This window comes from Sphaerodactylus townsendi, linkage group LG06 (genome assembly GCF_021028975.2).
Source record: "Sphaerodactylus townsendi isolate TG3544 linkage group LG06, MPM_Stown_v2.3, whole genome shotgun sequence".
NCBI lineage: Eukaryota > Metazoa > Chordata > Lepidosauria > Squamata > Sphaerodactylidae > Sphaerodactylus > Sphaerodactylus townsendi.
The window spans coordinates 104526759-104552145 of record NC_059430.1 but is presented as its reverse complement, the minus strand read 5'-3'; the positions used below and the strand labels follow the sequence as shown (position 1 = coordinate 104552145).

General features: G+C 46.6%; 1 protein-coding gene across 1 annotated transcript in view; it reads left to right on the top strand.

The window, feature by feature from the left end:
• The window catches only part of AHDC1 (AT-hook DNA binding motif containing 1), a 218735-nt gene that overhangs the window by 154910 nt on the left and 38438 nt on the right, over positions 1–25387 (top strand). Inside the window, exon 2 of the mRNA XM_048501279.1 lies at positions 13215–13383. Within this exon, the coding sequence (XP_048357236.1) occupies positions 13215–13383 (169 nt within the window). The remainder of the gene's footprint in view (positions 1–13214; positions 13384–25387) is intronic.

The following is a 25387-nucleotide window of genomic DNA, read 5'->3' as shown; positions in this document are numbered from 1 at the left end:
CCCATCTTCCTTTGCAGTCTCAGTGACTTCTTTGGCATTGCTGCCCATCTCTCAATTTTAAAGCTTTCCTTTTTGCCCCCCCTTTCCCCATACCTCTTTTCCTCTCCCCTCTGCCCCCCCCCTCCTTATCCAACCATCTTTCCTCCCTTGTGTGGCCTCTGCTGGTGTTTTGTGACAGGAGGGAAATACTCCTGGCTAATACCTCAGGAATGGCAAAGTCCGGAGCGCCTGATGCAAACCATGTGGCTTGTGCCTGCGGCTGAGCAGGGGAGGCGAAAGGGAGTCCAGAGCTGAAGCAGTATCTCTCCGGTGGCCCCTTCTGCACCACAGTGACCCCCTTCCCACTCCCACCTTCCACAAGCCAAGTCTGCAAAGCCTCCATGTGTCGGGCCCTTCAATTGGGCAATGCAGGGGTCTGCTTCCGGCCGTTGCCAGTCCAAGGGATTCGGTCTCCTTCTGCCTCTCAGTCTGGGTACATGTGGTCATAACAGCCTCTCTTTCCAGCTCTTACCCTGCATGGTTTTTGCTTGTTGAGAGCAAAGCTTGCAGGGAGTCTGGCCTTCAACTCTCACACACGGTGATCATTCCCTGAGCCAGGAGAATGAGTCACTGGCTATTGCAGAGGCTTGGCTGTTCCTCTCCCCCCCCCCCCCGCCATCCAGCTTTCCAAAAGGCGAGGGGGGGGGCAGAGCAAGGTGGCCCTGCCTTTATGGAGGCAGATCGAGGGAGTGGCATCTGCGGGCACTTCACCTGCTTAGGCAGTGATGTAGATTTAGGCATTCAGCTCAGCAGGTCCCAAATCAACCAAAACAACCCCAGAAAAGCGGGTATAAGATTATTCTTCCAAATAGCTCATCTGCCTCAGACTAATGATCCATCTACTCCGGAGGTATAAATGGGTGAGGTTCTCCAGAGATCTCTGCGGGAACAGGTGATGTTCAGCTCATTCGTAAATGATCTGGAATTAGAACTCGGGTCTTCCCAATCTGACATTCCGATCTCTGCAAGGTGTTCTCTCAGTTGGCACCGTGCCCTTCATTAAACTGCAAGAATGACCTCTGGATTCTCCAGGGTTTGGCATGATGAGACCTACCGTCGGTGAATGGGTCACAAGCCCCGCCTATAAGTGGAATGGGAATGACTGCCGCATCTGAGTAAGCTGATTAGGGACCTGGGTGGCAGCGTGTATGTGTTTAGATACTAGCTTCTGGGTCTAAAACACTGACAAATGATGTTCTTCCCTCCTCTCTGCATGTCTTCCTGAGTCCAGGGGTCACATCCTTTCTTACAACTTTTGGTCCTCTCTGTTGCAGAACTTCTGCTGCCTCGGGGGCTGGGGGAAGAAGAGGCTTCCTTCTTCCGGGGGGAGGAGGGGTTGTTTGCCAGCTATTAGAGACTGTCTTTTTCAGCATATATGGTTTTAGAATCCAGCAGCACCAGAACTGGAGTTAGACGTTCCGGAGCCAGCCTAGGCTCGTTGCCACAGAACCGAAACTGTGCAAGATTGAGAATCCAGGATGAAACAGCAAATAAGGGGCACAGAAACCGTGGCTGTCTGTAATTGGATGACCTCTGTGTGTGCATGTGGCTTTGTATGCTTCTGAGCAGGTGCTGGCTTAGGTGAGTTTGTGTTTACTGCCCTTAGGTAAGTGAGTGAGAAATTGTGAATGCAGTTGTGAATGCAATTTTCCACGAGAATCCTCCTCTGTATGTACTCCCAGTTTTGTAGTTTCCAGGCAGTATTCAAGGAAAGACCCACATAGAGCACATTGCGGTAATCTAGTCTAGATGTTACCAGGGCATGCATAATAGTGGCAAAATTGTTTCTGCCCAGAAAGGGGCTGCAGCTGGCTCACCTGCAAATGATGGTGAAAGGTGTACAGGGTCACCTGTTTATCCAGGATGCCTGGGTCCATCAGTGCCCCAGGCTACGAACTCGCTCCTTTAGGACGAGTGCATCCAGAACAGGAAACATTCCAATTCCTTGGTCAAACCCTCCCCATGCCAGTAGCACTTCTGCTTTGTTGGGTTAAGTTTTGATTGGTTAGCCCTCATCCAACCAAAAACTTTCTCTGAGTCACGGTTGCCACATCTTTCCTGTGAACTGCTGGAATCCAAGACAGAGCTGAGTGTCACCTGCATATTGGTGAAAATCTACTTTAGATCTCTGGACGACCCCACATAGCAGTTTCATGTGCATGTTAAAATGCATGGGGGACAGAATGGAACCTTGCAGCACTCACAATACTAGAACCAGGGAGCATTCATTGAAAATGCTGGGGGGAAGAATTAGGACTAATAAAAGGAAACACTTCTTCACGCAACGTGTGATTGGTGTTTGGAATATGCTGCCACAGGAGGTGGTGATGGCCACTAACCTGGATAGCTTTAAAGGGTGCTGGGGTTGGACAGATTTATGGAGGAGAAGTCGTGATTTATGGCTACCAATCTTGATCCTCTTTGATCTGAGATTGCAAATGCCTTAGCAGACCAGGTGCTCAGGTGCAACAGCCGCAGAAGGCCATTGCTTTCACATCCTGCACGTGAGCTCCCAAAGGCACCTGGTGGGCCACTGCGAGTAGCAGAGAGCTGGACTAGATGGACTCTGGTCTGATCCAGCAGGCTAGTTCTTATGTTCTTAGAGGCGGAGCAGCATTCCCCCAGTTCCACGCTCTGAAACCTCCCTTTCCTTGGCTACTGAAGTATACTCCTTGGGATTTGCACTGGAATTTGAAAGCCTCAAGTTCAAGTCTCCACTCTGCCATGAACCACACAGGCAGCGGGACATAGCATCAATGTGCTTCCAAGAGGGCTTTCTGGTGGCTTGGGGAGCAAGAAAAAGGTCTGGAAACCCCCTGCCACCAAAAAGTCCAAAAGGCTGGCGTACGTCCAAGGGCCAGGGCACCACACTCCTGGCCCTAAGCCCTGGGCAGGAGCCAACAGACATCATTTCTGCCTCCAGGAATTCCCTGGTCCACCCACCCTCACACTGGAATGCCAGCACAACCCCGCCATAGCCCGGACTTCTGGGTGTTGTGGCAGTGGGGCACATCTGCCACCTCCATCAGGGTGGAGCAAGGCCACCCCACTCCCTCAAGCCCTTTTGCCCCGACCCCCCTTGGATGGGTCTCCAAGTGACCTAACACAGGTTTGTGATAAGAATGAAGTGGAGCTGGTGTTCCTTGCAGAAGGGGCTGAATAAAAACGTACCATCTGGATAGAAAAAATTACTCTTTGTGACATGGTGTGTTGGTAAGGTTGCCAACCTCCAGGTGAGGCCTGGGGATTCTCCAGAATTACAATTCATCTCCAACTACAGAATTCAGTTCCCTGGATGAAATGGGTGCTTCAGGGGGTGGACTTCATAGTGTAATGCTCTGTTGAGGGTCGTCCCCTAACCCTACCCAACCCAGGCTCCGCCCTCCAAATCTCCAGGTATATCCCAACCTGGAGTTGGCAAGCGTATTGTCAGGCTCCAGGCAGAAGATTCGCATTTGAGCACTCAATCTTGATTTTGCTGTCACCCCCTCCTTTGTAAATGCGTATCAAACATGCACGTTGTTTTCCCCCTAAGTGCCGGAACCCCTTGAGGCCATTGAACGTTTTTTACTCTCTTCGCTGTCTTTCTTGCCATGGAAAGGAAGGCTTTGGGGAGTTTTTTTCAGTCTTTCCACATTTCACTTGAATTAAAAGGGAAGTTGGGGAGGGGAGGGGAGGGGAGTGTGGGGCGGAGGGGAGAGGGAGGTTGGGACCCAGAGGCTGTAATGAAACGCCTTCTGTGAGTTGCTTGCCTGCCTCTGTCTGTCTGCCTTCCTGCATCTTCCAGCTCCAGGCACATTAGCCAACCCAGCCAAGACCAGACGGGCCTTTTGAGGGCCTGTTTCCTTGTTCCATTGCCCTCTGGTGTAACTCTACACCCTGCAGCAGCAACTCCACACTCACACCAGGGGAAAGAGGCATGCTTTCCTTTTCCTGCCATCTTGGAAACCATAAGAAAGGAGAGGGAGGTAGACTATAGAGTTGTGCCTGGGCCCAGATTTGTCGATACGTTTCTTTAAATGAATACAGTTTTAACCTTCCTTAGCTCCGCAAAGCTCAAGGTAGCACGTAAGAACCAGTATGGTGTTGTGGTTAAAGGATCAGAGTAAGATCTGGAAAACTCGAGTTTGAAACTCCCACTCTGCCATAGAGACTTGCTGGGTGACCTTGGGCCAGGCACACATTCTCAGCTCAACCTACCTCAAAGGGCTGCTGTTAAGATAAAATAGAAGAGAATAATTTACACCCCCTCCTCTCTCACCCATTCGTTCTAGGATTGCGGTGCGTGTGGGAACATACGTGGGGTGACGATGGTTAAATCGCTATCTGCACATTTATTATGTATTGGACGATTTTAAATTTAAATTATTAACTGGTTACTTGTCATTTTGTAATTGTTTTTAACCATGTGTGTTAGCCACACTCTGGCCTGGGAGGGTGGGATATTGAATCGATAGATGGATGGATGGATGGATGGATGGATGGATGGATGGATGGATGGATGGATGGATGGATGGATGGATGGATGGATGGATGGATGGATGGATGGATGGATGGATGGATGGATGGATGGATGGATGGATGGATGGATTGGATGGATGGATGGATGGATGGATGGATGGATGGATGGATGGATGGATGGATGGATGGATGGATGGATGGATGGATGGATGGATAGATGGATAGATGGCATAAGCCATTTTGAATCCCCACCGGGGAGGAAGGCAGGACATAAATAAAGGAACAGGTGGTTTTTGCCTCTTTGCTTTTTTTCCTCAAAACAATCCTGTCAGGTAGGTTAGACTGAGAGAGAGAATGATTGGCCCAAGGTCACCCAGTGACTCCATAGCTGAGCTGGGGTTTGGCCCCGGGTCTCTTCAGGCCTAGTTCAGCAAGTAGGATTTTGAAGTATGTGTGTGGTAGGGATGTTAGCACAAGTAGGGACTCATAAAATGCAGAATGTGTAAACAGCAAATCGTAGGTGTTAAGACAAAGGAGGGAGCTAGTGTGGTGGTTATAGAGGAGCCCGGGAGGTAGAGTTTCTTCTTCGCAAGCAGAAAGTCGCCGGTTCAGTCCCTGGAATCTCCAGTTGAGATCAGATAGTAGGTGATGATGTGAGGAAGTTCTCCTTGAGACCTTGAAGAGCTTGTGCCAGTCAAAGTAGTCGGTGCTGACCTGGGTGGGCCAGTGGTCTGACTCAGTGTGGGGTAGCACTATGTGTTATATTCCTACCCGCCCCGCGCCCCACCATGACTCTCACTGGGTGATCTAGGGCCGATCACTCCCTCTCAGCCTAACCTGCCTCCACAGGATTGTTGTGAGGGTAAAAAGAGATGGAGAGACTATCTCCCCAAGCTCCTTGGAGAAGGGACAGGGTAAACATGTGATAGAATGTACACAGGATTGAAAAGACCAATCCATGCCAGTTTTGCAAAGTAAGGGCACAGTAACCACACAGGCCAGGGGAGGCTTAAATAGAAACTGAAGAGATGCCAGAGCAAAACTTAAATGTCTCTAATAACGGCAGACTCTTATCTGGTGAACTGGATTTGTTTCCTCACTGTTCCACATGAAGCCTGCTGGGTGACCTTGGGCTAGTCACAGTTCTCTCCCAACTCTCTCAGCCCCACCTACCTCCAAGGTGTCTGTTGTGGGGAAAGAAATGGAAGGGATTTGTAAACCGCTTTGAGACTCCTTATGGATGAGAAAAGTGGGATATAACTCCAAACTCTTCTTCTCTGCCTGCACAGTCACCCTAAGTACTAACATTAGACCGTGGTTGTTTCCTATCCAACAATGGTATTTTGTTTCTCACAGTGGCTGGCCAAGAAGCTTTTGTATATTCATCTATGGAGCACAATGGTATTTGAAGCTATATTTCCCTCTCCAGTGAAGTAGAAAGGAGACATTGGATAAATATGGGGCAGGGGGCTTCCCTGGAACATTATAACACCCGCCCTCCAGCCCCATCTTTATCATACGTGTACTGCTAACGGTTTCCATTTTGTAATACATTTGGGTCAATCTCCAGCAATTGGTATCAAGTTATCCCATCAAATTGTGCCAAGATGTATTTGAGCATCTTTACACTTTACCCTCCTGGCAACTTCCTGCATCTTTGGTGACTGAATTGGCTCATGATCCAATGCTAATTTTATTCTGCAGAATCCAGCATCCCTTTTCGTTAGCCGCTGCTGGAGACTGCAAGATCGTTTCTTTCTCATCTCCTGACTAAATCTTCCAAAAGTCCCCGTCATATAAACATCCAGCTCAGCTGGTAGCAAAATACCTGAAACAGCTTCGATTTCCCCCCGTTTCCGTACCACTAGTCCAAAACAAAACAGGAAGAGCATAACTTAGCCAAAGTGCAATCTTTTAAAAGGCCTAATATTTAATTGATATGTTAAAGTTTCCCACTGATATTTGATGGATTAAGGGGTGCTTAACAGCTGGCTGGATCATTCCTTTAATTTATATCAAAGTATGTGCTGTATTTTGAACTTGGGATCCAATCATACTTTAGCCTGGTGGGTGGCCTTGGCTTGTAAGAGCTCATGTCTGGATGGTAGCTATTCACTCTTCTGGTTTGGCACTGCACAGCACAGTGGGAAACACAGGACATGTCTGGAGCAGGTTACCACTCTTTCCTGATCCCTCCCTCCCAGATCATCGAACACCAAGGTGAACCTGCTAAAGCTGTTGAACACACTGGCTTACTCACAAGATCCACAGTTGTTCTCTTCAGTTGTAGGAATGGAAAGGGGTCAGTCCTGATTATGTGGGGGCTGTATTTGTGCATCGTGCCTAATCTCCAGAAGCAACCCGTGCTAGGAATTAGTTACCCATCTTTAAAGTGGGAACTGGTATGGTCAGTCTTAGAAATGGTTTGTTTCTGTGAGCACATTCCTGGGTGGGGGAACCACTCTCTTCTCCAGACATCAGTGTGGTCATTAGAAGCCTGTTGTGCTAAATGACTCACACACCCCTCAAAGGTAGCCTGAAAACAGTACTCTGTACTTTGTCCTGTTTAGAATGTACACTAAATGTTTTTCCTATGGTGCATTTTTCTGTGGATGAAAAATCCAAAATCAAAACTGTTCACACTAAGGCTTGTCTAGCATAATTTGAAAAATGTGGCCATTTTCTACGGGAAAAAAATTCTTCTGCTTCTATCGCTTTAGGTTTGTAATGAAATGCCAGTTTTCCTTTGCGTATCACTTTGGGGTACTGAGTTTGGGGTACTGAGGTATATTTGTACAATTGCCTGCGTCTTATTTAGTTTCTTGTCGTTGTCTACATTATCATACATTTACTCCAGCTTGGTTCTCAGATCCCTGGCATGGTTGGTTTCCAAAACAAGAGATCTAAAAGTTAGACAATCAGCTTGAGAGGAAATATCTTTTGAAGTGCCAACCAGGCTTAGGAAGGGAATGACTTTTGAGAAGTTAATAGTAATGGATAATAATTCTAAAGGAGGAGCCATGGTGGACTATTGTAGTCCAGCAGCACTATCAAAGATTTACAAAATCACCAGAGATCACTCACAAATACATATATTTGTTATTGTTTCTAACAAGCCTTACTTGGACATCCTACATCTGTCTTTCTGCTGCTTGTAACTTTAAGTATAAATATATCTATATGGGCATGTACTCCTGTTCATCTGATGAAGTGAGCTGTGCCTCATGAAAGCTTATGGCTGGAGTACAATTTATTAGTTTTTAAGGTGCCACTGGTGCCACTTTATCCTGTGGAATTTCCATCTTGCTCTACACGTCACACAGAAATTGGATCCTGCAGTACCCTTAGGTTTTTCTGCTTTATTTCTATTCTTTGGTATTAGCTGGCAGGGTTTAATTATTGCTTGGAGGCTTGACATCAATGTAACATAGTACTTAAGATCTGGGAGACCTAAGTTCAAGTCTCCATTTTCAGTTAACCATGCTGGGTGACTGTTGTGGGTTTTCTGGGCTGTGTGGCTGTGGTCCGGTAGTTTTTGCTCCTGTTTCACTTGCATCTGTGGCTGGCATCTTCAGAGACATGTCACAGCGAGAGGTGTTTCTCTTTGAGGCACATGTAAGGTGTGTTTCTCTCTGTGCCACACCTTACTGTGACGTGCCTCTGAAGATGCCAGCAATAGATAGGAACAAAACATTAGTTATACAAACGATTATAAAAAAGTAAAACAAAAAGTTATAGGCCCAAGAAAAGTGAATATGGAAATATGGGGAAAATGGAGAACTAAAGGGATGCCTGGCATCCTGGACAGTGCTCCAGTGGCAAGCATGGTCGGAAAAGAGGGATGGAAAGCTATAAAGAATTTAAAGGAAAAAGAAATACAGAAAGTGGCTGATTTAGTTCAAGAAGGGGAAGTTATGTCATTGCAAAATGTAATAGAACTGGGAGGGAAAAAGAATTGGCTGGTATTAACAGGGATTTGGGAAAGATTAAAGAAATTCAGAATAAAAGGTGATTGCATAATTACACATTGGCTGAAAATCCATGAATTATTGAAAGATATTGGGATCAGTTTATAAATATATGATTGAAGATAAGGATTTTATGGTGCGAATGTTGAAGCAAAAATGGGAGAAAGAACAACTCTTTGAGGACGAAAAAATAGAAAGAATTATAGATAGCATGAATAAGATAAAGATCGAAAAATATATGGAACTGGAGAGAAAGGTAATACTTAAATGGTACAGAACCCGAACACAGCTAGCCTATATGATTAAGGGACTGTCCTCAAGATGTTGGCATTGTGGAGAACAGGGAGCATACTACATCCACATGTGGATAGAATGTAAAGAGGTTAAAAAGTTTTGGGAAATTTTTTTGAAGTATATAGAAAAATTAGTAAAAGTGAAAATTGATATAAATAATTCTTTACTACTGGTTGGAATAATTGAAGATAAAAAGGTGACTAGAAGTCTCGGACCAATGTATAAAATAATTATTAGAGCCGCACATGCGGTGATTGCATTGGGTTGGAAAGATAATAAGAAATGGACAATCTCAAAGTGGTTGGAATATGCATGGGAACAAATATAGTTAGAAATTTTTGAGATGATCTCAAAAAATATGCTATGGCAAAAAAATTAAGAGATATTATGAAGATATGGACAATGTTCGAGAACTGGATGAGAGAAGCCAGATTTAACGAAGACATTTGGGAGAAAAGAATACGGAGAATGAACTTTCTGCTGTTGCTTGAATAACTGAGAAAGAAGAAGGGGGGAGGGAGAGAGGAAAAAAGGGAAAAATGTATAGTTTGATTAAATATATTGTATGTAACTGTTATATAAATACTCTATACAATAAAACATTTATTTAAAAAAAAGGAACAAAACGTTAGGAGCAAAAACTACCAGACCACAGCCATACAATCCAGAAAACCTACAACAGCCAGTTGATTCCAATTGTGAAAGCCTTTGACTTACTGGGTGATCTTAGGCCATTCCTACACTCTGTTGTGTTAACGTACCTCACTGGGTTGTTGGCGGGAAAAATAGAGGGGCGAGAACCATGTACCGTTAGTTCCTTGGAGGAACAGTAGTGTAAAATTTACTGAAAAAATAATTTGAAGGAAAGGCAATATGTTATTTTTTGTTTAAATAACCAAAAAGTGTATGACAGCAAATAGAAACAGGAAGAAAATTAGGCGGCGGAGGGGCAAACTCTCTTTCTTGTGTGTGCTGGAAAGCTGTCTGCCGTCTGAGATGCAGAGCCTGTTTTTGATCCAAGACAGACAACTTGGAGCTTGGATCACAGAGTGACGGCTTCATGACCTAAAACCTGTAACTTGCAACCAGACTGTCAGTTTAGACCAAATGACAGAGAACAAGGAGATACATGGTGCTTTCTTCTGCTTTTTCTTTTTTAAAAATAGTTTACGTTGTATTTTTTCTTTTTTTTTTTTCAAATAGGAGGCTCTCTCTCTCTCTCTCTCTCTCTCTCTCCCTCTCTCTCTCTCTCTCTCTCTCTCCATTCCTCTGTGTTTTTTTCCCTTTAAATAAACTTTGGTTTGCCACCCCTGCTGCTGCACACATGACCAAGATATACTAAAATTCCAAGCTAGGCTTCCTTCCTGGATTAAATAGGAAAACTAGTGTCAAATGTAAAACGGACTCAATAACCACAGCTTATGTGTTAGGGAAAAGTTTCTGTAGAGCAGCGCTGACGGGTGCAGATTTCAAAGGGTGGAGAGAGAGCTCCCCAAAGATTCGCCCTGTCTCTTGTGACTGAACATGAAACGTGTATCATGGCTGATCAATTGTATGGCTATCTCCATCTCTTCTTCTTGGAATCCCATGGGGTTCCAAGAAGATCTCTCTCCGGGACATTGACCTTTTCTCCTTCTTCATTATTTCCTCACAGCAACTTAGTAGGTTAGGATAAGTGTGTATGACTAGCTCAAGGTCACCCAGCAAACCCCTGTGGCAGAATGGGGGATTTGAACTTGTGTCCCCCATATCCTTATCCAACACTCTAACAAGTACTTCACTGGCTCTGTACCCCGCTTTTCTTCTCAGGGGGAACCCAAAGTGGCTGGCAACGTTCTCCCCTCCTCCATTTTATCCTCAGAACATCTCTCTGAGGCAGGAGAGTGACTGACTCAAGGACACCTGGCAGGCGTCCATGACAGGGTGCGGATTTAGGCCTAGTCTGAGTCTCTAACCACTGTGCAAAGCTGGCTCTTGTTGGTGGCCTTATGTGGACCCTAGACACCCAAACGTGTTATCTTTATCCTCCTTTCAACAACTCTGGGAGGTTGCAGTTTTGACGTTGTCAGCTGTAGGGAAAGTTCATTCCGTTGCTGGCTTCGGCCAGGCCCTGCAGATGCCGTAAGTGGTGAGGGCAGCCTTTTCTGCCCGAGGTGGGCCGGGCCTCATCTCCTACTGTTTGAAGGGGGAGATTGACAGCATGGGACTAGTCTTTTTAAAAGCCCTTTCTGAGTTCATGGCAGTTTTAATTCGGAGGCAGGGTACTTCCTGGTTTCTTATTGTGTCTGTTGTGGTCAAACAATTCAATATGTGGTCATTGCCCAGTCAGATCTCCTGGGTTTTTGTTGTTATTTTATTAATCATCAGTTGCCAGGGAAGAGAGAAAGGTTTAGATTGGGTCACAATGCAGAGGAAGGAGCATTTAGCCCATTTCTTTTATAATATTTCCCTGTAAATATCCCCTTTACCTCCGGGGGTATTGGACTGTATAGGGAAAAGGGCCCAGTTTTGATTGTCATTCTTTCACAACATGACCCATTAACAGCCAGGAGAGGGTCATTTCTGTCTAGAAAATGGTGCTTCAAAGCTAATCTCAAACCCCCAACTGCTTTTTAACATTAAAAGAGATGAAAGACCCGATTGTGGATTTCCCACGGCATGGGTAGTTTGATCCTTACTGTTTTACTCTGGCTCCAGTGAATAAAGTCAGTACTGCAAATGACAGGGATATTCACTTATTTGGATACTTTTACCCCACTTTTATTTCAAGATGTTTTAAGCGACTTAAAACATCATTGTATTCTTTTCTGTTGTATCCTTACAACAACCCTGTGAGGTAAATTAGGCTGAGAATGTGTAACTGGCCCCCGGTCCACACAAGGTTCCACAGCAGACTTGGGGATATGAACCTGTGTCTCCCAGCTGGTAGTCTGATGCTTGAATACACTGCATAGCTGTGTATGCTTGCTTGTGGCTGGGTCTGCGTTCCGAACCCAGAGAGACTGTTCCAACTTGAACAATTTAATATTTATTATTGAATGGAAACTGTGGCCATTTTTAACTTTTTTAAAATTTTTATTACCATGCTTTAAATTAAAATTTGGCAGGGTCTCCAGGGGCCCAGTTGGTCAGCAGATTGTTTTTCGCTTATAGGCTATACATTTTTTTTGTTTCTAGTCTACCTTTTAGGGTGGCTGTGAAACTGAGGAGCCTTATGCTCTGTTGATAACTCGGCACACAAATGCACACCAACGAAAGTGCCCGTTTTCAGGCATGGAAGTGAAGATGTCCATGCATTCACAGTCAGTAGAGCATAGATAACTTCCAGAGCAAGCAAACATCAATGCGAACCAATGCATGTGCACATGGACTGATTGAGACGGCAGGAGGACTAGAGTTTGGCTGGCAGGGTTATGATGAGACAGCCAAAAAGGAGAGGGGGGAGGGAAGGGAAGGGAGGAAGATGAGGAAGGAAAGCCCAGACTGGAGATCCGATGAGTGACAGCCAGGCCTGGTATACAGGAGGAGGCACAGACATTTTGTCTGTTTATCAGAGCTGTGCAGACATTTGACCTCCCCTGCGTAATTCCTCTGGGGTTGGGTGGAGTTCCGTTCTCCAGGAGCCAACCACCTCTGTCTACATCTGTCTAGTCAAAAGCCAATCCCCCCCCCCCCCCCCCCCCCCCCCCCCCCCCCCCCCCCCCCCCCCCCCCCCCCCCCCCCCGGTTTGCGAAAAACTGCTGAGGCAATTTCCTTGCGCAGTAACCCTCGATCCTTGGTCTGGGGTCAAGGAGGCAGAATCCTTACCTGTCACTGCATCCCTGCCATAAAGGCAAGCCAGTTTTGTATCTAGACAAAGGTGAATTCATAAGCTGCTCTCCAAACTTGTCTTGGTATGTTCTGAATAACTCTTTAATGGGGTGCTACAAATGCTTATCTCTCCCCTACCCCTGCCATTGTATGTTATGGCAGCAGTGTGCTAAAAATCTGCAGGGCCCGTGGATGAGAAACCAATTAGGGAAGGGGGGATACTGGCAGTCTATTCCCTAATGAGCTGTCTTATCCCCATTTGGACAGCAAAGCCTGGCCAGGCCCTTGGGAGGCCACTTACTTCAGTGGAATTGCCGCAGTTTTGAACTGCAACAGCCCATTTGTTTGTTTCACTCCTACCCCACTTTACTCCCCAGTGGGGACTTTTTGGGACTGACATTCAGCATTTTACTCTCACAACAACCCTGTAAGGTAGATTAGACTGTACGTAAGAGACTGGCCCAAGGTCACCAAGCAAATTTCTAAGTGGGGATTTGAACTTCTGTCTCCCTCATCTTAGTCCAGCAGTCTAAGTATTACAGCACACTGGCTCTGTCATGATTCTCCCCGTCTTTCCTACTTTCTGTCTGCCTGGTCTGTTTATGTTTCACATTCCCTGTTCTGTGTGTTTCCATTGAACAGATGGGAGCTCCATCACCTGCCAGCCAGTTGGTCTGGAAAATGGGGGCAACCCACCAGCTGAATGGATCTCTCGGACCCAGGGCTCAAGCCTGCGGCAGCCCAACAACGAAGTGGACCTCGGTGACAGGAACTTCAAAGTGACCCTGCATTGCAAGCACATGCGGCCCAGGTAAGCCCAAGCAGGGGCCGGGAGGGGAGAACATGGGGGAGGGATCCCAAGTAGCCATGATTGTTATTTGAGCTGTTGCATGAATGGGCTGCTCTAAAAGGTCATGCTCTATGGGGCCAAATCACTCTCGAATCAAGGTTTCATTCAGCCTAGAGCAGAGCAGTGATGTCATAAGGCTACACCACACAGAAAACTTATCCCACAGGTTAGACCGTTTACTCTTTCTGGTGATGCAACACATGAGCTGAAAACTGGATGTGTTTGGAAGCAGTTGCTTCACTGTGCACCAAACTTGTTCGTTGAGGGGGCTTGCCCAAGTCCGCTGACCCTTGAGACAGGCCAGGTGAGGTGGCTCGGAAGTGGAAGACCTGGAGTTATTATGTGCTCTTCTTCCCATACCGTGCAATCCACATTAGAATTGCTTGGCAGGGCTGCCAGAAGCCAAATCAGATTTCCTCCCAGTCGAAGACTCCCTTTGGACCCTTTCAGAAGAACACATACACGATTGCTGATGAAAACTGGAGCATTGATATTGTTCCCCAGTAATAGCTAGACAAGCTTCCATGATGATCCCTGGAATATTGTTCCTGGAGTTTCCCTGTCTACTCTGTAACCCTTTTTCCTGTGTCTGGGCTGGAAGACAGTTCCCATGTGCCAGTATTTTACATAGTAGATTACCTCTCACAAGGCAAGAATATTGTCTTGTATCTAATTCCCATAGTGGTCTCAGTGTGTAGATCAAAAATCTATGTAGTAAGGCTACCCAGGACTAAGGGAGATGTTTCAGCCAAACTGAAGGAACTTCTACTTTAAAATATTTTAAAAGGACATTTTTAAAAACCTAGAAAACCACAGAAAAAAACAACATTCAGGTGGCATTTGGAGATACTATAGCAATCTATAATGGCACCTGATGATCCATGGCCCTAAGAGGTTGAATTGGGGAAAGGAGAAAGGAGGAAAGAAACATTGGAAATGGGAAGCCAGAAAGGCCTGTGAGGAGACAGCAGGAGTGTCAGCAAGGGGAGGCAGGAGAGGTAAATGGAGGGAAGGGGCCGATGAATGGAGAGTGAATCCCCCTCATTTCTAATTCCTTAGTGGCATCTCATACTTCAGGCACCTGGGCAAATAGACCCTTTGGGTGATTCAGGATAATAATAATACATAGGATTTATGTAGTACTTGCAGCAGTGACAGCCCTTCATATTCTTGGTATTGTTATTCTTTACAGTGGCCTTGTGAGGAAGGCTGATATGATTGTCACCGTATTGGGGGTGGGTTTGGTGATGACTTAGGCTGAGTCAGTGCAGCTTGTCTAAGACTACCTAGTGCATTTGTGGCAGAAATGCCATTTGAACGGGGGTCAGGTTGTTGGCTTAATTTCTTTTAGCCATGATTGTATTCTCTCTCTGTTGAGATCAAAATCCTGTGCTAGGAAAAGCAAGAAGAAGAAGAAGAGTTTACATTTATATTCCCCCTTTCTCTCCTGCAAGGAGACTCAATGGTGTTTACAATCTCCTCTCCCTCTCCGCCCCCCCAAAACAAACACCCTGTGAGGTGGGTGGGGCTGAGAGAGCTCCGAAGAACTGTGACTAGCCCAAGGTCACCCAGCTGGCATGTGTTGGAGTGCACAAGCTAATCTGGTTCACTAGATGAGTCTCCACAGCTCAAGTGGCAGAGCGGGGAATCAAACCCGGTTCTCCAGATTAGAGTACACCTGCTCTTAATCACTATGCCACTGTTGCAAGATTCTATGGTCTGTAGAAATTAGGCACATTAGCATCAGTTGCATGATTAATTCTGCCTCTTGTTGTTGTTTTTCTGGACTGTGTGGCCATAGTCTGGTGGTTTTGGCTCCTAATGTTTTGCCCACAGAGGCATATCATGGTAAGATGTGTTTCTTTCTGTGGCACAGTGTGGAGTGATTGTGTGGTGGGATTTATGTTGTGTGTGGGTGGGTGGGTGGTCCATTTGCATATGTCCAGGCAGAGTTCAATTGCAGTTGCATTTGAACTTGCAGGTGAAATGATAGGAGCAAACACTACCAGACATCAGCCACCCAGTCCGGAGAACCCACAACAGCCGGTTGATTCTGGCCAGATAATACAGTTCTGCTTCTTCTTCTCGTGGTGAGAGAGATGTGCATGGCACCAAATCCCAGAACTCTGAACCCTGGTAATCCTACCTTGTTCCAACCTGACTTGAGTCATAGCCATTTTCACCAAGCGTAATTCTGTGCACCCCAGGATGAATGTCACTTCTTCCACACGTCTTTGTTCCATAATTCTGTGACATTGTGTGTTCCATTCCACTGTCACACAGCCCCAGGATAATCTGCTTCTGTTTGTGTGGGAGTGCACTTACATTTACACCTTATATGCATTGGATGCATGTTGCGCTCTGTATTTCCATAGTGCTATCGCAATGCATTAGAACATCTCCCTCAAAAAAAGATCTGGAATCCACATCCCATGGTGCATACACCTTGGATTAGAAAGGTATATTCTGCAGCATCCCCTGTATTTGAGTCTAACTTGGCCTTTATGGCCCAAAAGTTGTTTGTTTTGAGGAAGCAGATGAAGATTCCAAGCACAGTTTTATATTTCTCATGCATAGTGCAGTTGAGGGGTTTTTCTCTTGCGTAGTGCAGTTGAGGGGTACAAACAACCATTCACGGAGTTCCCTAATGAGCCAGTAGTTCCCTCTTCTCATCTTTAGCCCCATTGGAGAAATCTCCCAAGAGGGCTGTGTTCCACCAACAGTCTCCTTCCTGTCCTTCAGGGGTCTGTAGGTCCTGACTGTTCTGTACTGCTTTCCTGACCCTTTTGACTCCACATCTGGCCCAGAGTTGCCTGGAAACAGCAAAGAAAGGGAGAGAGGGAGGGGTGGAGTGTTCTTACAGGAACTGCTCTCTCTCTCTCTGTGTGTGTGTGTGTGTGTGTGTGTGTGTAAGGGGGGGGGGGTAGAGGGAAAACCAAAAGAAAAGCCAGATCTGTGACACACATTGGAGCCTTTCCTCTTGCTGAACAGTGTCAGAAAGTTCAGAGGCAGAAGGGAGTGATGCCAGAAAAAAAAAAGGGAGCTTGAAGAATCCAAGCCAAAGTCCAGGGCACAATCCCATACAAATCGAGGAGGTGGCCAGAGACTGAGGGGGAGATCCTGAGCAGCGCAGATGGCTTGTGTAGGTGCAACAGGATGGAGCCTGCCAAAGAACTGAGGTCACTTCCTGCTGTGGTTCTCTTCCCAGAGCTGAACGGGCAGGAAGGAAGGAGGTCATGCCATGCATGCAAGGGCCAGCAATGGAAAGCCTGCAGTGCCTCAGCTGTGGAGATAAAATTGAACACATGTAAAATGACATGGGAAAGATCAGGAAGAGGGGGAGATGCTGAGGGTGCAGGTATCCCTGCAAGGGGGCTGAAGCCAGTGGATAAAGTGACAGGAAATGGAATTGGGTGAGGGTCCCATTTCAGAGTGCAGGTGGCGAGCCCGATTTTTGAAGGTGCCCCCAGCTAAAAATCTGCACTAAAGTGGAAGAGGAAATATAGCCTCATTGTTCCAGAGAGAAATGTTTAGCATATCCCTCTTTCTCCTGTTCTAGTCCTAGAGTTATTTGATGTAAAGAAATCTCAAAACCAAAAAACCTTGGAATACGTTTTGGAAAGCCAGACCATGCTGACATGGTAGTGGGTACAGATTTGTGAGTTTCTCCAGCATTCACATACAGTTGTGTATCATTTGGGGTTGGTCTTATCTAATGGTGTCACATGGTTTCGAGGCAGAACTTTGACACGACTACCTGCAGGCTTTAAGGAGGGCAATGGTTTTAGGTGGTGGAGGGCTCAGCTTCATATCCACAGTACAGTGCATTGCGTCCGGACCATCAGCCTCACCTTGGCTACTTCTGCGTGAACCAGATCCTCCATGCTGCACTTACTGCCACCTCAAATGCACAGACGTTTACATTGGCAACAGAGCATCCACTTGAGAGTTTTCTGCACACTTTATGCTATCAGCTACTATTTCTCCTGCATTTCTCCCCACCATACTACCAGAAGGCTTTTTTTTCCCAAATAAATTTATTTCCAACCAAAGATCTCTGACATATACATCAATAATCGAGCTGTTACACAACATAAATATATGACAATTTAACAATCCTTACTAAATATAGGTTATTATATTACAATATTAAAACTTTACAGATTGTTATTAATCGCACAAATATTTACAAAAAAATTCCTATTTACTATATCCACTACTAATCACTATCTATAACGATTCGTAAACCTTCCGTAATACACAAGCAAGACAACTATCAGCAGACTAAGACTTTTTGAGGACTTTTGTTTTTAAAAAGTGGTAAGTGGTCTAGCATTATAGCGCTATAGCAATTACCAGATTTTTTTAATATCCTCCAAAAGCCTCCTGGTGGTATAGCAGAAAAAATGACCACCCGCAGGGTTGAAAGAAGGAAATGGTGCCAATGTGGGCTCATCCAGACAGCATAATAAGGTGCTGCGACTGCATTTGTTCAGAAGAAAAATCATAGTCGAACAAGTTAGAGAGAGAGAGAAAGTGCCTCTTTGCGTGTATACAAAGGATGGAGCAATTGGACAGTGTCCCGTAGATGCTCCAGTCTGGAAATTGGCAGAGAAAAAATTCTGTGTAGAAGTGACCTTTCTCATTGTGCAATTGCAGGCTAGTTTGCTCATGCAGCGGAATGAGTTGGTACAATAGCTGATAAGCAGTGGTGGGATTCAGCCTATTCGCACCAATTCGGTAGAACCAGTTGCTAATTTTTCTTCTAGTTCAGAGAATGGTTGTAATCCCACCACTGAGTCCTTTTGGAACTGGTTGTTAAATTATTTGAATCATACCACTGATGATAAGTCTTCAAACGGTGGGAGATGGATTCCACTTCTGAATGTTCCTTCATGTTTTAAAAAAACTTCTTGGAAGCAGAAAGCTTGCAAGAGGGAAGAAGGTCTATCTCCTCCTCTCTTTTGTCATGCTGATTTTCTGCTAGCAAGAATTTTTGAATGCTCCAAAATATAGTTTGCTTCCTCCTCTATTTGCCAACCAGCCCCGAACCATCTCTCTCACATGTTGTGGCCAAGGATGCAAATCCCAGTACAAAGTTCCTCATTTCCAAATCTTTTCTCAGCTGCATTTCACCTGTGGAACTGTCCCTTCGATGCTTTACTTCAGACATTCTTTAGGATTGGCAGAATTAGTATTAGACATCTTCCATTTTGGGTGCTGTGTGGTTTCCGGGCTGTATGGCCGTGTTCTAGCAGCATTCTCTCCTGACGTTTCGCCTGCATCTGTGGCTGGCATCTTCAGATCCGGATCGTTCAGCCGAGATCTGAAATATAAATGAATGCCAATACAAATCATAGCATCAGAACATTTGCTCATCCCTATCTTCGCAGGAGTTGGAGTGATTTGAAGGGCTGAAATTGGGTTTAGGACCATTTCTGGAGAAAAGATCATGTGACAGTCATTAAGAAAGCCAGCTGCCAACATTAAATTCTCTGACAGTGAGCATGAAATGACCATCCGGCTCATATTTGAGTGCCTCGTATCCGCTTTGTTTCACTGTTACGCCGTTACGAATGTTCTGTTTACGAATGTTCTGTTTTTCTCTCTCCTTGAACCTTTGTTTTGTGTCTGCAACAGGGATTCGGGAAACAAGTGGATGTGTCATATATTGCCAAATATTACAATATGAGTAAAAGCAAAGTTGACAACCAGTTCTACAGCGTGGAAGTGGGTGACTCGACCTTCACAGTTCTCAAGCGCTACCAGAACTTGAAGCCAATTGGCTCTGGGGCTCAGGGAATAGTTTGGTAAGTATTACCAAGCCCTTGTGCATGTGTATGACTGGAGATTCCCTCCACTAAACTTTTAATGGGGCATGCAATTTGCTAGACACGAAACATTGTCCAGTGCTGCAGAAGAAAAAGAATGTGTGTTCTAAGCTCATCAATCCTACCTCTTTGTGAGTCTGCCTACCTCTGTATGTCTACCTATCTCCTGCTCCTGAAGTGCTTTACTGCTGAAAGCAGGAACAGTCCTAACTGAAAGCTGAGGAGAAAGGAAAGTTGTAGACTGTTTGGAGAGCTTTCGATCTTTCCCTTCGTGCAAACCCGCTGACATGGTCTTTCTTCCTAGGAGCAGTATACTCATTTCCCTTGCTTAACAAAGACACGAATCCCTTGGTGACATCAACACCAATTATGCCATTCCTCAACAAGGGCTCAGACCTATTTGCATGTCTAGCAACCAATGTACATAAGGGAAGCTGCAAAGAAGAGCGAAATACAATAGGCATTGATTATTTTCTTGGGGTACAGTGCTTACTTATTGAATTCTTTAGATGATGATGATGATGATGATGATGATGATGATGATGATGATGATGATGATGATGATGATACACATAACAACACAGCACAAGTGTCTGGAATTCATCTCTGAATACCGAGTCCTTCCCAAGGACCTAGGATATTAGAGGTATTTGCGTAGAATATGTGCAGTTCCTAGAAGTGCTGCTTTCTGCAGCATGTGGACTGATGTTCTGTCCAAGTTTAGGCTTTCCAGATGTTTTTCAAGATTTCTTGGGATTCCTCCTAGAGCACCGACTACTAGTGGGATTACTATTGTTCTTTTTTGCCACAATCGTTCAACTTCAATTATTATTATTATTGTAGATTTCACAGCTGCCAGATCTTTAGCTGGTTGTTGGCCTTCATTACAATTCGAGCCTCACCCAGAGGCCTAGGAAGTTGTAATGTATCGGCATAGTGTTTGTGCAGATCCCAGCAGGGCTGCCTTCTGAATTTGACAGATGTTAATTTTGTTTTTTATTATTATTATTATTATTATTATTATTATTATTATTATTATTATTATTATTATTATTATTATTATTATTATTATTATTATTATTATTATTATTATTCCCCCCCCCCCCACCCCCCCCCCCTTCCCCCCCCCCCCCCCCCCCCCCCCCCCCCCCCCCCCCCCCCCCCCCCCCACCCACCCCCCCCCCCCCCCCCCCCCCCCCCCCCCCCCCCCCCCCCCCCCCCCCCCCCCCCCCCCCCCACCCCCCCCCCCCCCCCCCCCCCCCCCCCCCCACCCCCCCCCCCCCCCACCCCCCCCCCCCCCCCCCCCCCCCCCCCCCCACCCCCCCCCCCCCCCACCCCCCCCCCCCCCCACCCCCCCCCCCCCACACCCCCCCCCCCCCCAATCCCCCCCCCCCCCCACCCCCCCCCCCCCCAACCCCCCCCCCCCCCCATCCCCCCTCCCCCCCCCCCCCCCCGCCCCCCCCCCCCCCCGCCCCCCACGCCCCCCCTGCCCCACCATCTGAAGATGCCAGCCACAGATGCAGGCGAAACGTCAGGAGAGAATGCTGCTAGAACACGGCCATACAGCCCGGAAACCACACAGCACCCAAGTGATTCCGGCCGTGAAAGCCTTCAACATCTTCCATTTTGTTTATATTGATTGCTTAAAAACCCCGGGAGATATAGTGGTTGGAGTTAGGATAAGGGAGACCTGGGTTCAGATCTTCACTCTGCCATGGAAGCCTTCGGATAGTATGTCTCTCTCGGCCTAAACTTTGCAGGGTTGTTGTTGTGAGAGCAAAAAAAGGAGGAGGAAAAGGTGATGCTGTAAGCCACTTTGGGTCCCTTCCAGGAGAAAATAAATAAGGTCAGCAGCCAAGCGATCAAATGGGATTGGAGATCTTTGGCCCTTTTTACATCCCAATTTCCTACCCTTCAGATGGACTTTTTTTTGCCAATTCATGTCTTGAAGCAGCAGTGGCATAGTGGTTAAGAGCAGGTGTACTCTAATCTGGAAGGATCTGGTTTAATTCCCCGCTCTGCCACCTGAGCTGTGGAGGCTTATCTGGGGAACTAGATTAGCTTGTGCACTCCAACACACGCCAGCTGGGTAACCTTGGGCTAGTTACAGTTCTTCTGAGCTCTCTCAGCCCCAACCACCTCAGGGTGTTTGTTGTAGGGGGGAAGGGAAAGGATATTGTAAACCCCTTTGAGCAGGGGTCCCCAAACTACGGCCCGGGGGCCAAATGTGGCTCCCCTGAAGGCATTTATCCGGCCCGCCAGGCATGGCGGCAATGGCTCCATTCATGTGCAGTGGGAGCTCGAGGGAGAGGAGGAACCGGCCCCAACGGCTGTTGATTGCAGTTACATGATGGCACCCCCAAATCTCCATGAATTTTCTGACCCAGAGTTGGAAAACCTTACGTATGTAGGCAGCAGCCTATGCTCCGCCCTTCCCTCTCCAGCTACTCCAGCATGTGTGTTGCTCTCAGGCTTTCTGTTCCGCCTCACTCCCATTGGCATCAGCCAGGCTGGCGAATCACTCGCTGGCTGCTAGGGAGGAAAGAACCCAGGAAAATACCTGATCCTAGGTTAGATGGAATGTTTCATTGGGAAAGTTCTGCTTTTTTTTTTAACAGGGAAAGGTATTCCACAGCCTCCCCAACAATATTTGGAGCCCACCCTGTACTTGACATACTTTGGTCACTGTTCTAAAAATAGACCATGACTGAAAGGCTGAAAGGTGAAATCAAACATTTTACAGTCATTTGTGCATAGGAATTTGTTCATAGTTTTTTTTAGTCCGGCCCTCCAACAGTCTGAGGGACAGTGAACTGGCCCCCTGTTTAAAAAGTTTGGGGACCCTTACCTTTGAGTTTCCATGCAGGCGAGAAAGGGGGGACTTCTTCTTCTTCTTCTTCTTCAAACTTCTTCTTCTGCAAACTTCTTCTTCTTCTTCTTCTTCTTCTTCTTCTTCTTCTTCTTCTTCTTCTTCTTCTTCTTCTTCTTCTTCTTCTTCTTCTTGAAGCTCGATTGCAGTGTCGTCAGCTCTGGGAGCATCTTGCAGAGGGGGCAGTTGGTGCTGCGATGTCTGAATTCATGTTGCCATCCTGTTATCACATGCTGATCATGGGTATCTGCATTTGGACTGTGGCAATCAGTGTAGGGATTGACACAGATGCCATTTGGCCTGCTGACATTTGGTGTCTTGATTCAGCACAGTTCCCAGCACACCTGCCTGGAGGTAGCATTCTGCAGTGAGCAAAATCCAAATGTAGAAGGGGCAAGACAACAATTCCTTGCTTGCAAAAAACTAGCATCTTCAGAGGGAAAAATAATTTAGTCAGAGTCCTGATATGATTGTTTTCTTTTTAATTCTATGTGCGAAGAGTTCTTTACAGGCAGAAAGAATTTGCACATGCTGCCTGAAATGGAACAAGCCAAGGAAAAATGTTGACCAAAGGTATCAACTCTTTCTTGACATTCGTACGGGAAAAGTAGCTGATCCAAAACAGTGGTAGGTGTCAGGGAAGGTTACATTAGAAGTGAGCTGTGTCTGAAGTTAAGCATTCACAACATGGCTTCTGTTGCCCCAGCTGTGAAAGATAGCCAGAACTCTGAACTCTATTTGCAAGATAGGAGGCCTTGACTCAGCTTGTAAGAATGAATAAATTTAACACCATATATCTGCGAAAGGGAGGGAAGGCAACATGGTATAGCCCCGTGGTGGCGAACCTTTGGCACTCCAGATGTTACGGACTACAATTCCCATCGGCCCCTGCCAATTGGCCATGCTGGCAGGGGCTGATGGGAATTGTAGTCCATAACATCTGGAGTGCCAAAGGTTCGCCACCACTGGTATAGCCCAATCTCGTCAGATCTTGGAAGCTAAGCAGGTTCAGTACTTGGATAGGAGACAACCAAGGAAGATTCTGCAGAGGAAGGCAATGGCCAAACACTTTTGCTTCTCATTTGCCTTGAGAGCTCCTTGCTGGAGTAGCCTTACATCAGATATAACTTGATGGCATATAACTATATAATGGCAGAAGCAATGTTGCTCCTGTCTTTTCTTCTCCTATAGAGGCTTAAAGCAGCCTCAGGGCAGGGCAAGCCGATTTTTGATGGGAGAAATGAGTCCATCCCCTGCCCCTTTGCCAATGCCACGGCTGTATTCCCCGTGCCTCTCTCGGCATGGGAGCCTTTTAGGCACAAATAAGATGCCTGGCATTTTACAGTGTTGCCTGTAGTTGGCCTAAAAGGCGCAAGAAGGAGGAGGGAGGAGGTGGTGGTGGTGGTGTGAGGTAGGTGGGGCTGAGAGAGCTCAGAAGAGCTGTGACTAGCCCAAGGTCACCCAAATGGGGGAAGGGGGGGGGGTTGGAGTGTGCAGGCTAATCTGAATTCCCCAGATAAGCCTCCACAACTCAGGCGGCAGAGTGGGGAATCAAACCCGGTTCCTCCAGATTAGAGTACACCTGCTGTTAACCACTACGCCACCGGCATGGACTGGGAAGTGTGTTCATTATTACTGTTCCAGGTCAAGTGCCCAGTTTTGAAATTAACATGACGGGTAAGACCGGGGCTCAGCAGTAGAACATCTGCTTTGCCTGCAGGCTCAATCCTAGCCATCTCCAAATAAAGAGGTCACGTGGTGTGGTGGGAAATGCTATCAAGTCACAGCCAACTTATGGCAACCCTGTAGGCTTGTCAAGGCGCAAGAGATGGTTTGCCATTGGCTGCCTCTGTGTAGCAGCCCTGGTCTCCCATTCAAATACTTACGAGGACCAACCCGACTGAGGTTCCAAGATCTGAGGAGACTGGGCTAGCCTGGGCTGTGCAAGTCAGGGGATCAGGTAGCAGGCAATGTGAAGGCCTCTGCCGAAGATCCTGGAGAACCACTTCCATTCAGAGCAGGCAGTATTGATGATGATAGATGAGCCAGGATAAGACACCTTCATGTGCTGCTGTTTTTAAACAAAGGGACTGAAGCTCAGTGGTGGAACATCTGCTTAGTGTGAAGAAAGTTCCTGGTTCAGTCCCCTGCATCTCCAGGTAGAAGGTTCATGTAATGCCTAAAGAGAGCCTCAAGAGATGCTGCCCATCAGAGTAGACAACACCGACTTCGATAGGCCAATATTATAAGGCAGCTTCACGTGTCCTTGAGGAATTGAGGCATTCTGAGATGGGGGTATGCTTGTTCTCTGTTCCAGGTGATCCCAACCATTGTTAGTTGCATCCATGACACCGTCTCATCCCAGGTTCTTCGTCACATTAACACAGGGTGAGGCAACCTTTTTGGCCTCCGTGCTGAAAAAAGCACAAACTCGGCCTATGAAAACATTGGCCTGACAGCTGACCAGAGGGGCAAGAGAGGATTGCACTTGGCCAGACAGATTGGGTTGGGTCCAGTCTGGTGGCAAAGGAAGGGGAAGTCCCCTTTTCCCACCAGTACAGATGCAGCTGGTGATCGAAAGCCACGCAGGCGGGCTCTTGCAGTAAAGAAGGAAATTGGGAGAGGCAGTGCGGAACTCAGCTCACTGGGAGCAAACTGTGTTCTAGAAGTACTGCCAGCACTTTGGAAGCCAACCTCAGATCTGGTTGGTGGCTTCACGGGTTCATGAGATGATGGACATGGAGTTGTGCCTGTCACGCCTCCACCATGCCACCAGTTCCAAGAATGTTGCCATAAGATCAGGGGCTCACCTCAGATACTTTGGCAGAGAACCTGGCCCCCCCACATGACAAGCAAAGCAGTTTGGTCTGCAACTGTTCAATACCCTTCCCAGGGATTACCTATCTTTGTGCAGGCATGTGACATAATTCTGAGGATCACAGATTCACATCTGCCATTCATGGAATTATCTTGAGGACACTTTAAAGCTGCCTTTTACTCAACAGAATCATTGTCCTGTCTGGCACACTCTTGTCTGCTTCAACTGCCAGAAGTTTTTCCAGGTCTTGGGCTGAGAAAGGTCTCTCTCGGCATCTGCTCTTTGAAATCCTGAAGCCAGAGACGGCTTCAAAGGCCACTACTGAGCCACTGGCATTCCTCCTTTCCCTCCAGCCCAGTGCTCTGGCTCCAGCATTGCCCACCCAGATGCCTTTGGGAAGATCCCCAACCAGGAATTATACAGATAACCATCTTTCTGTTATTTCTC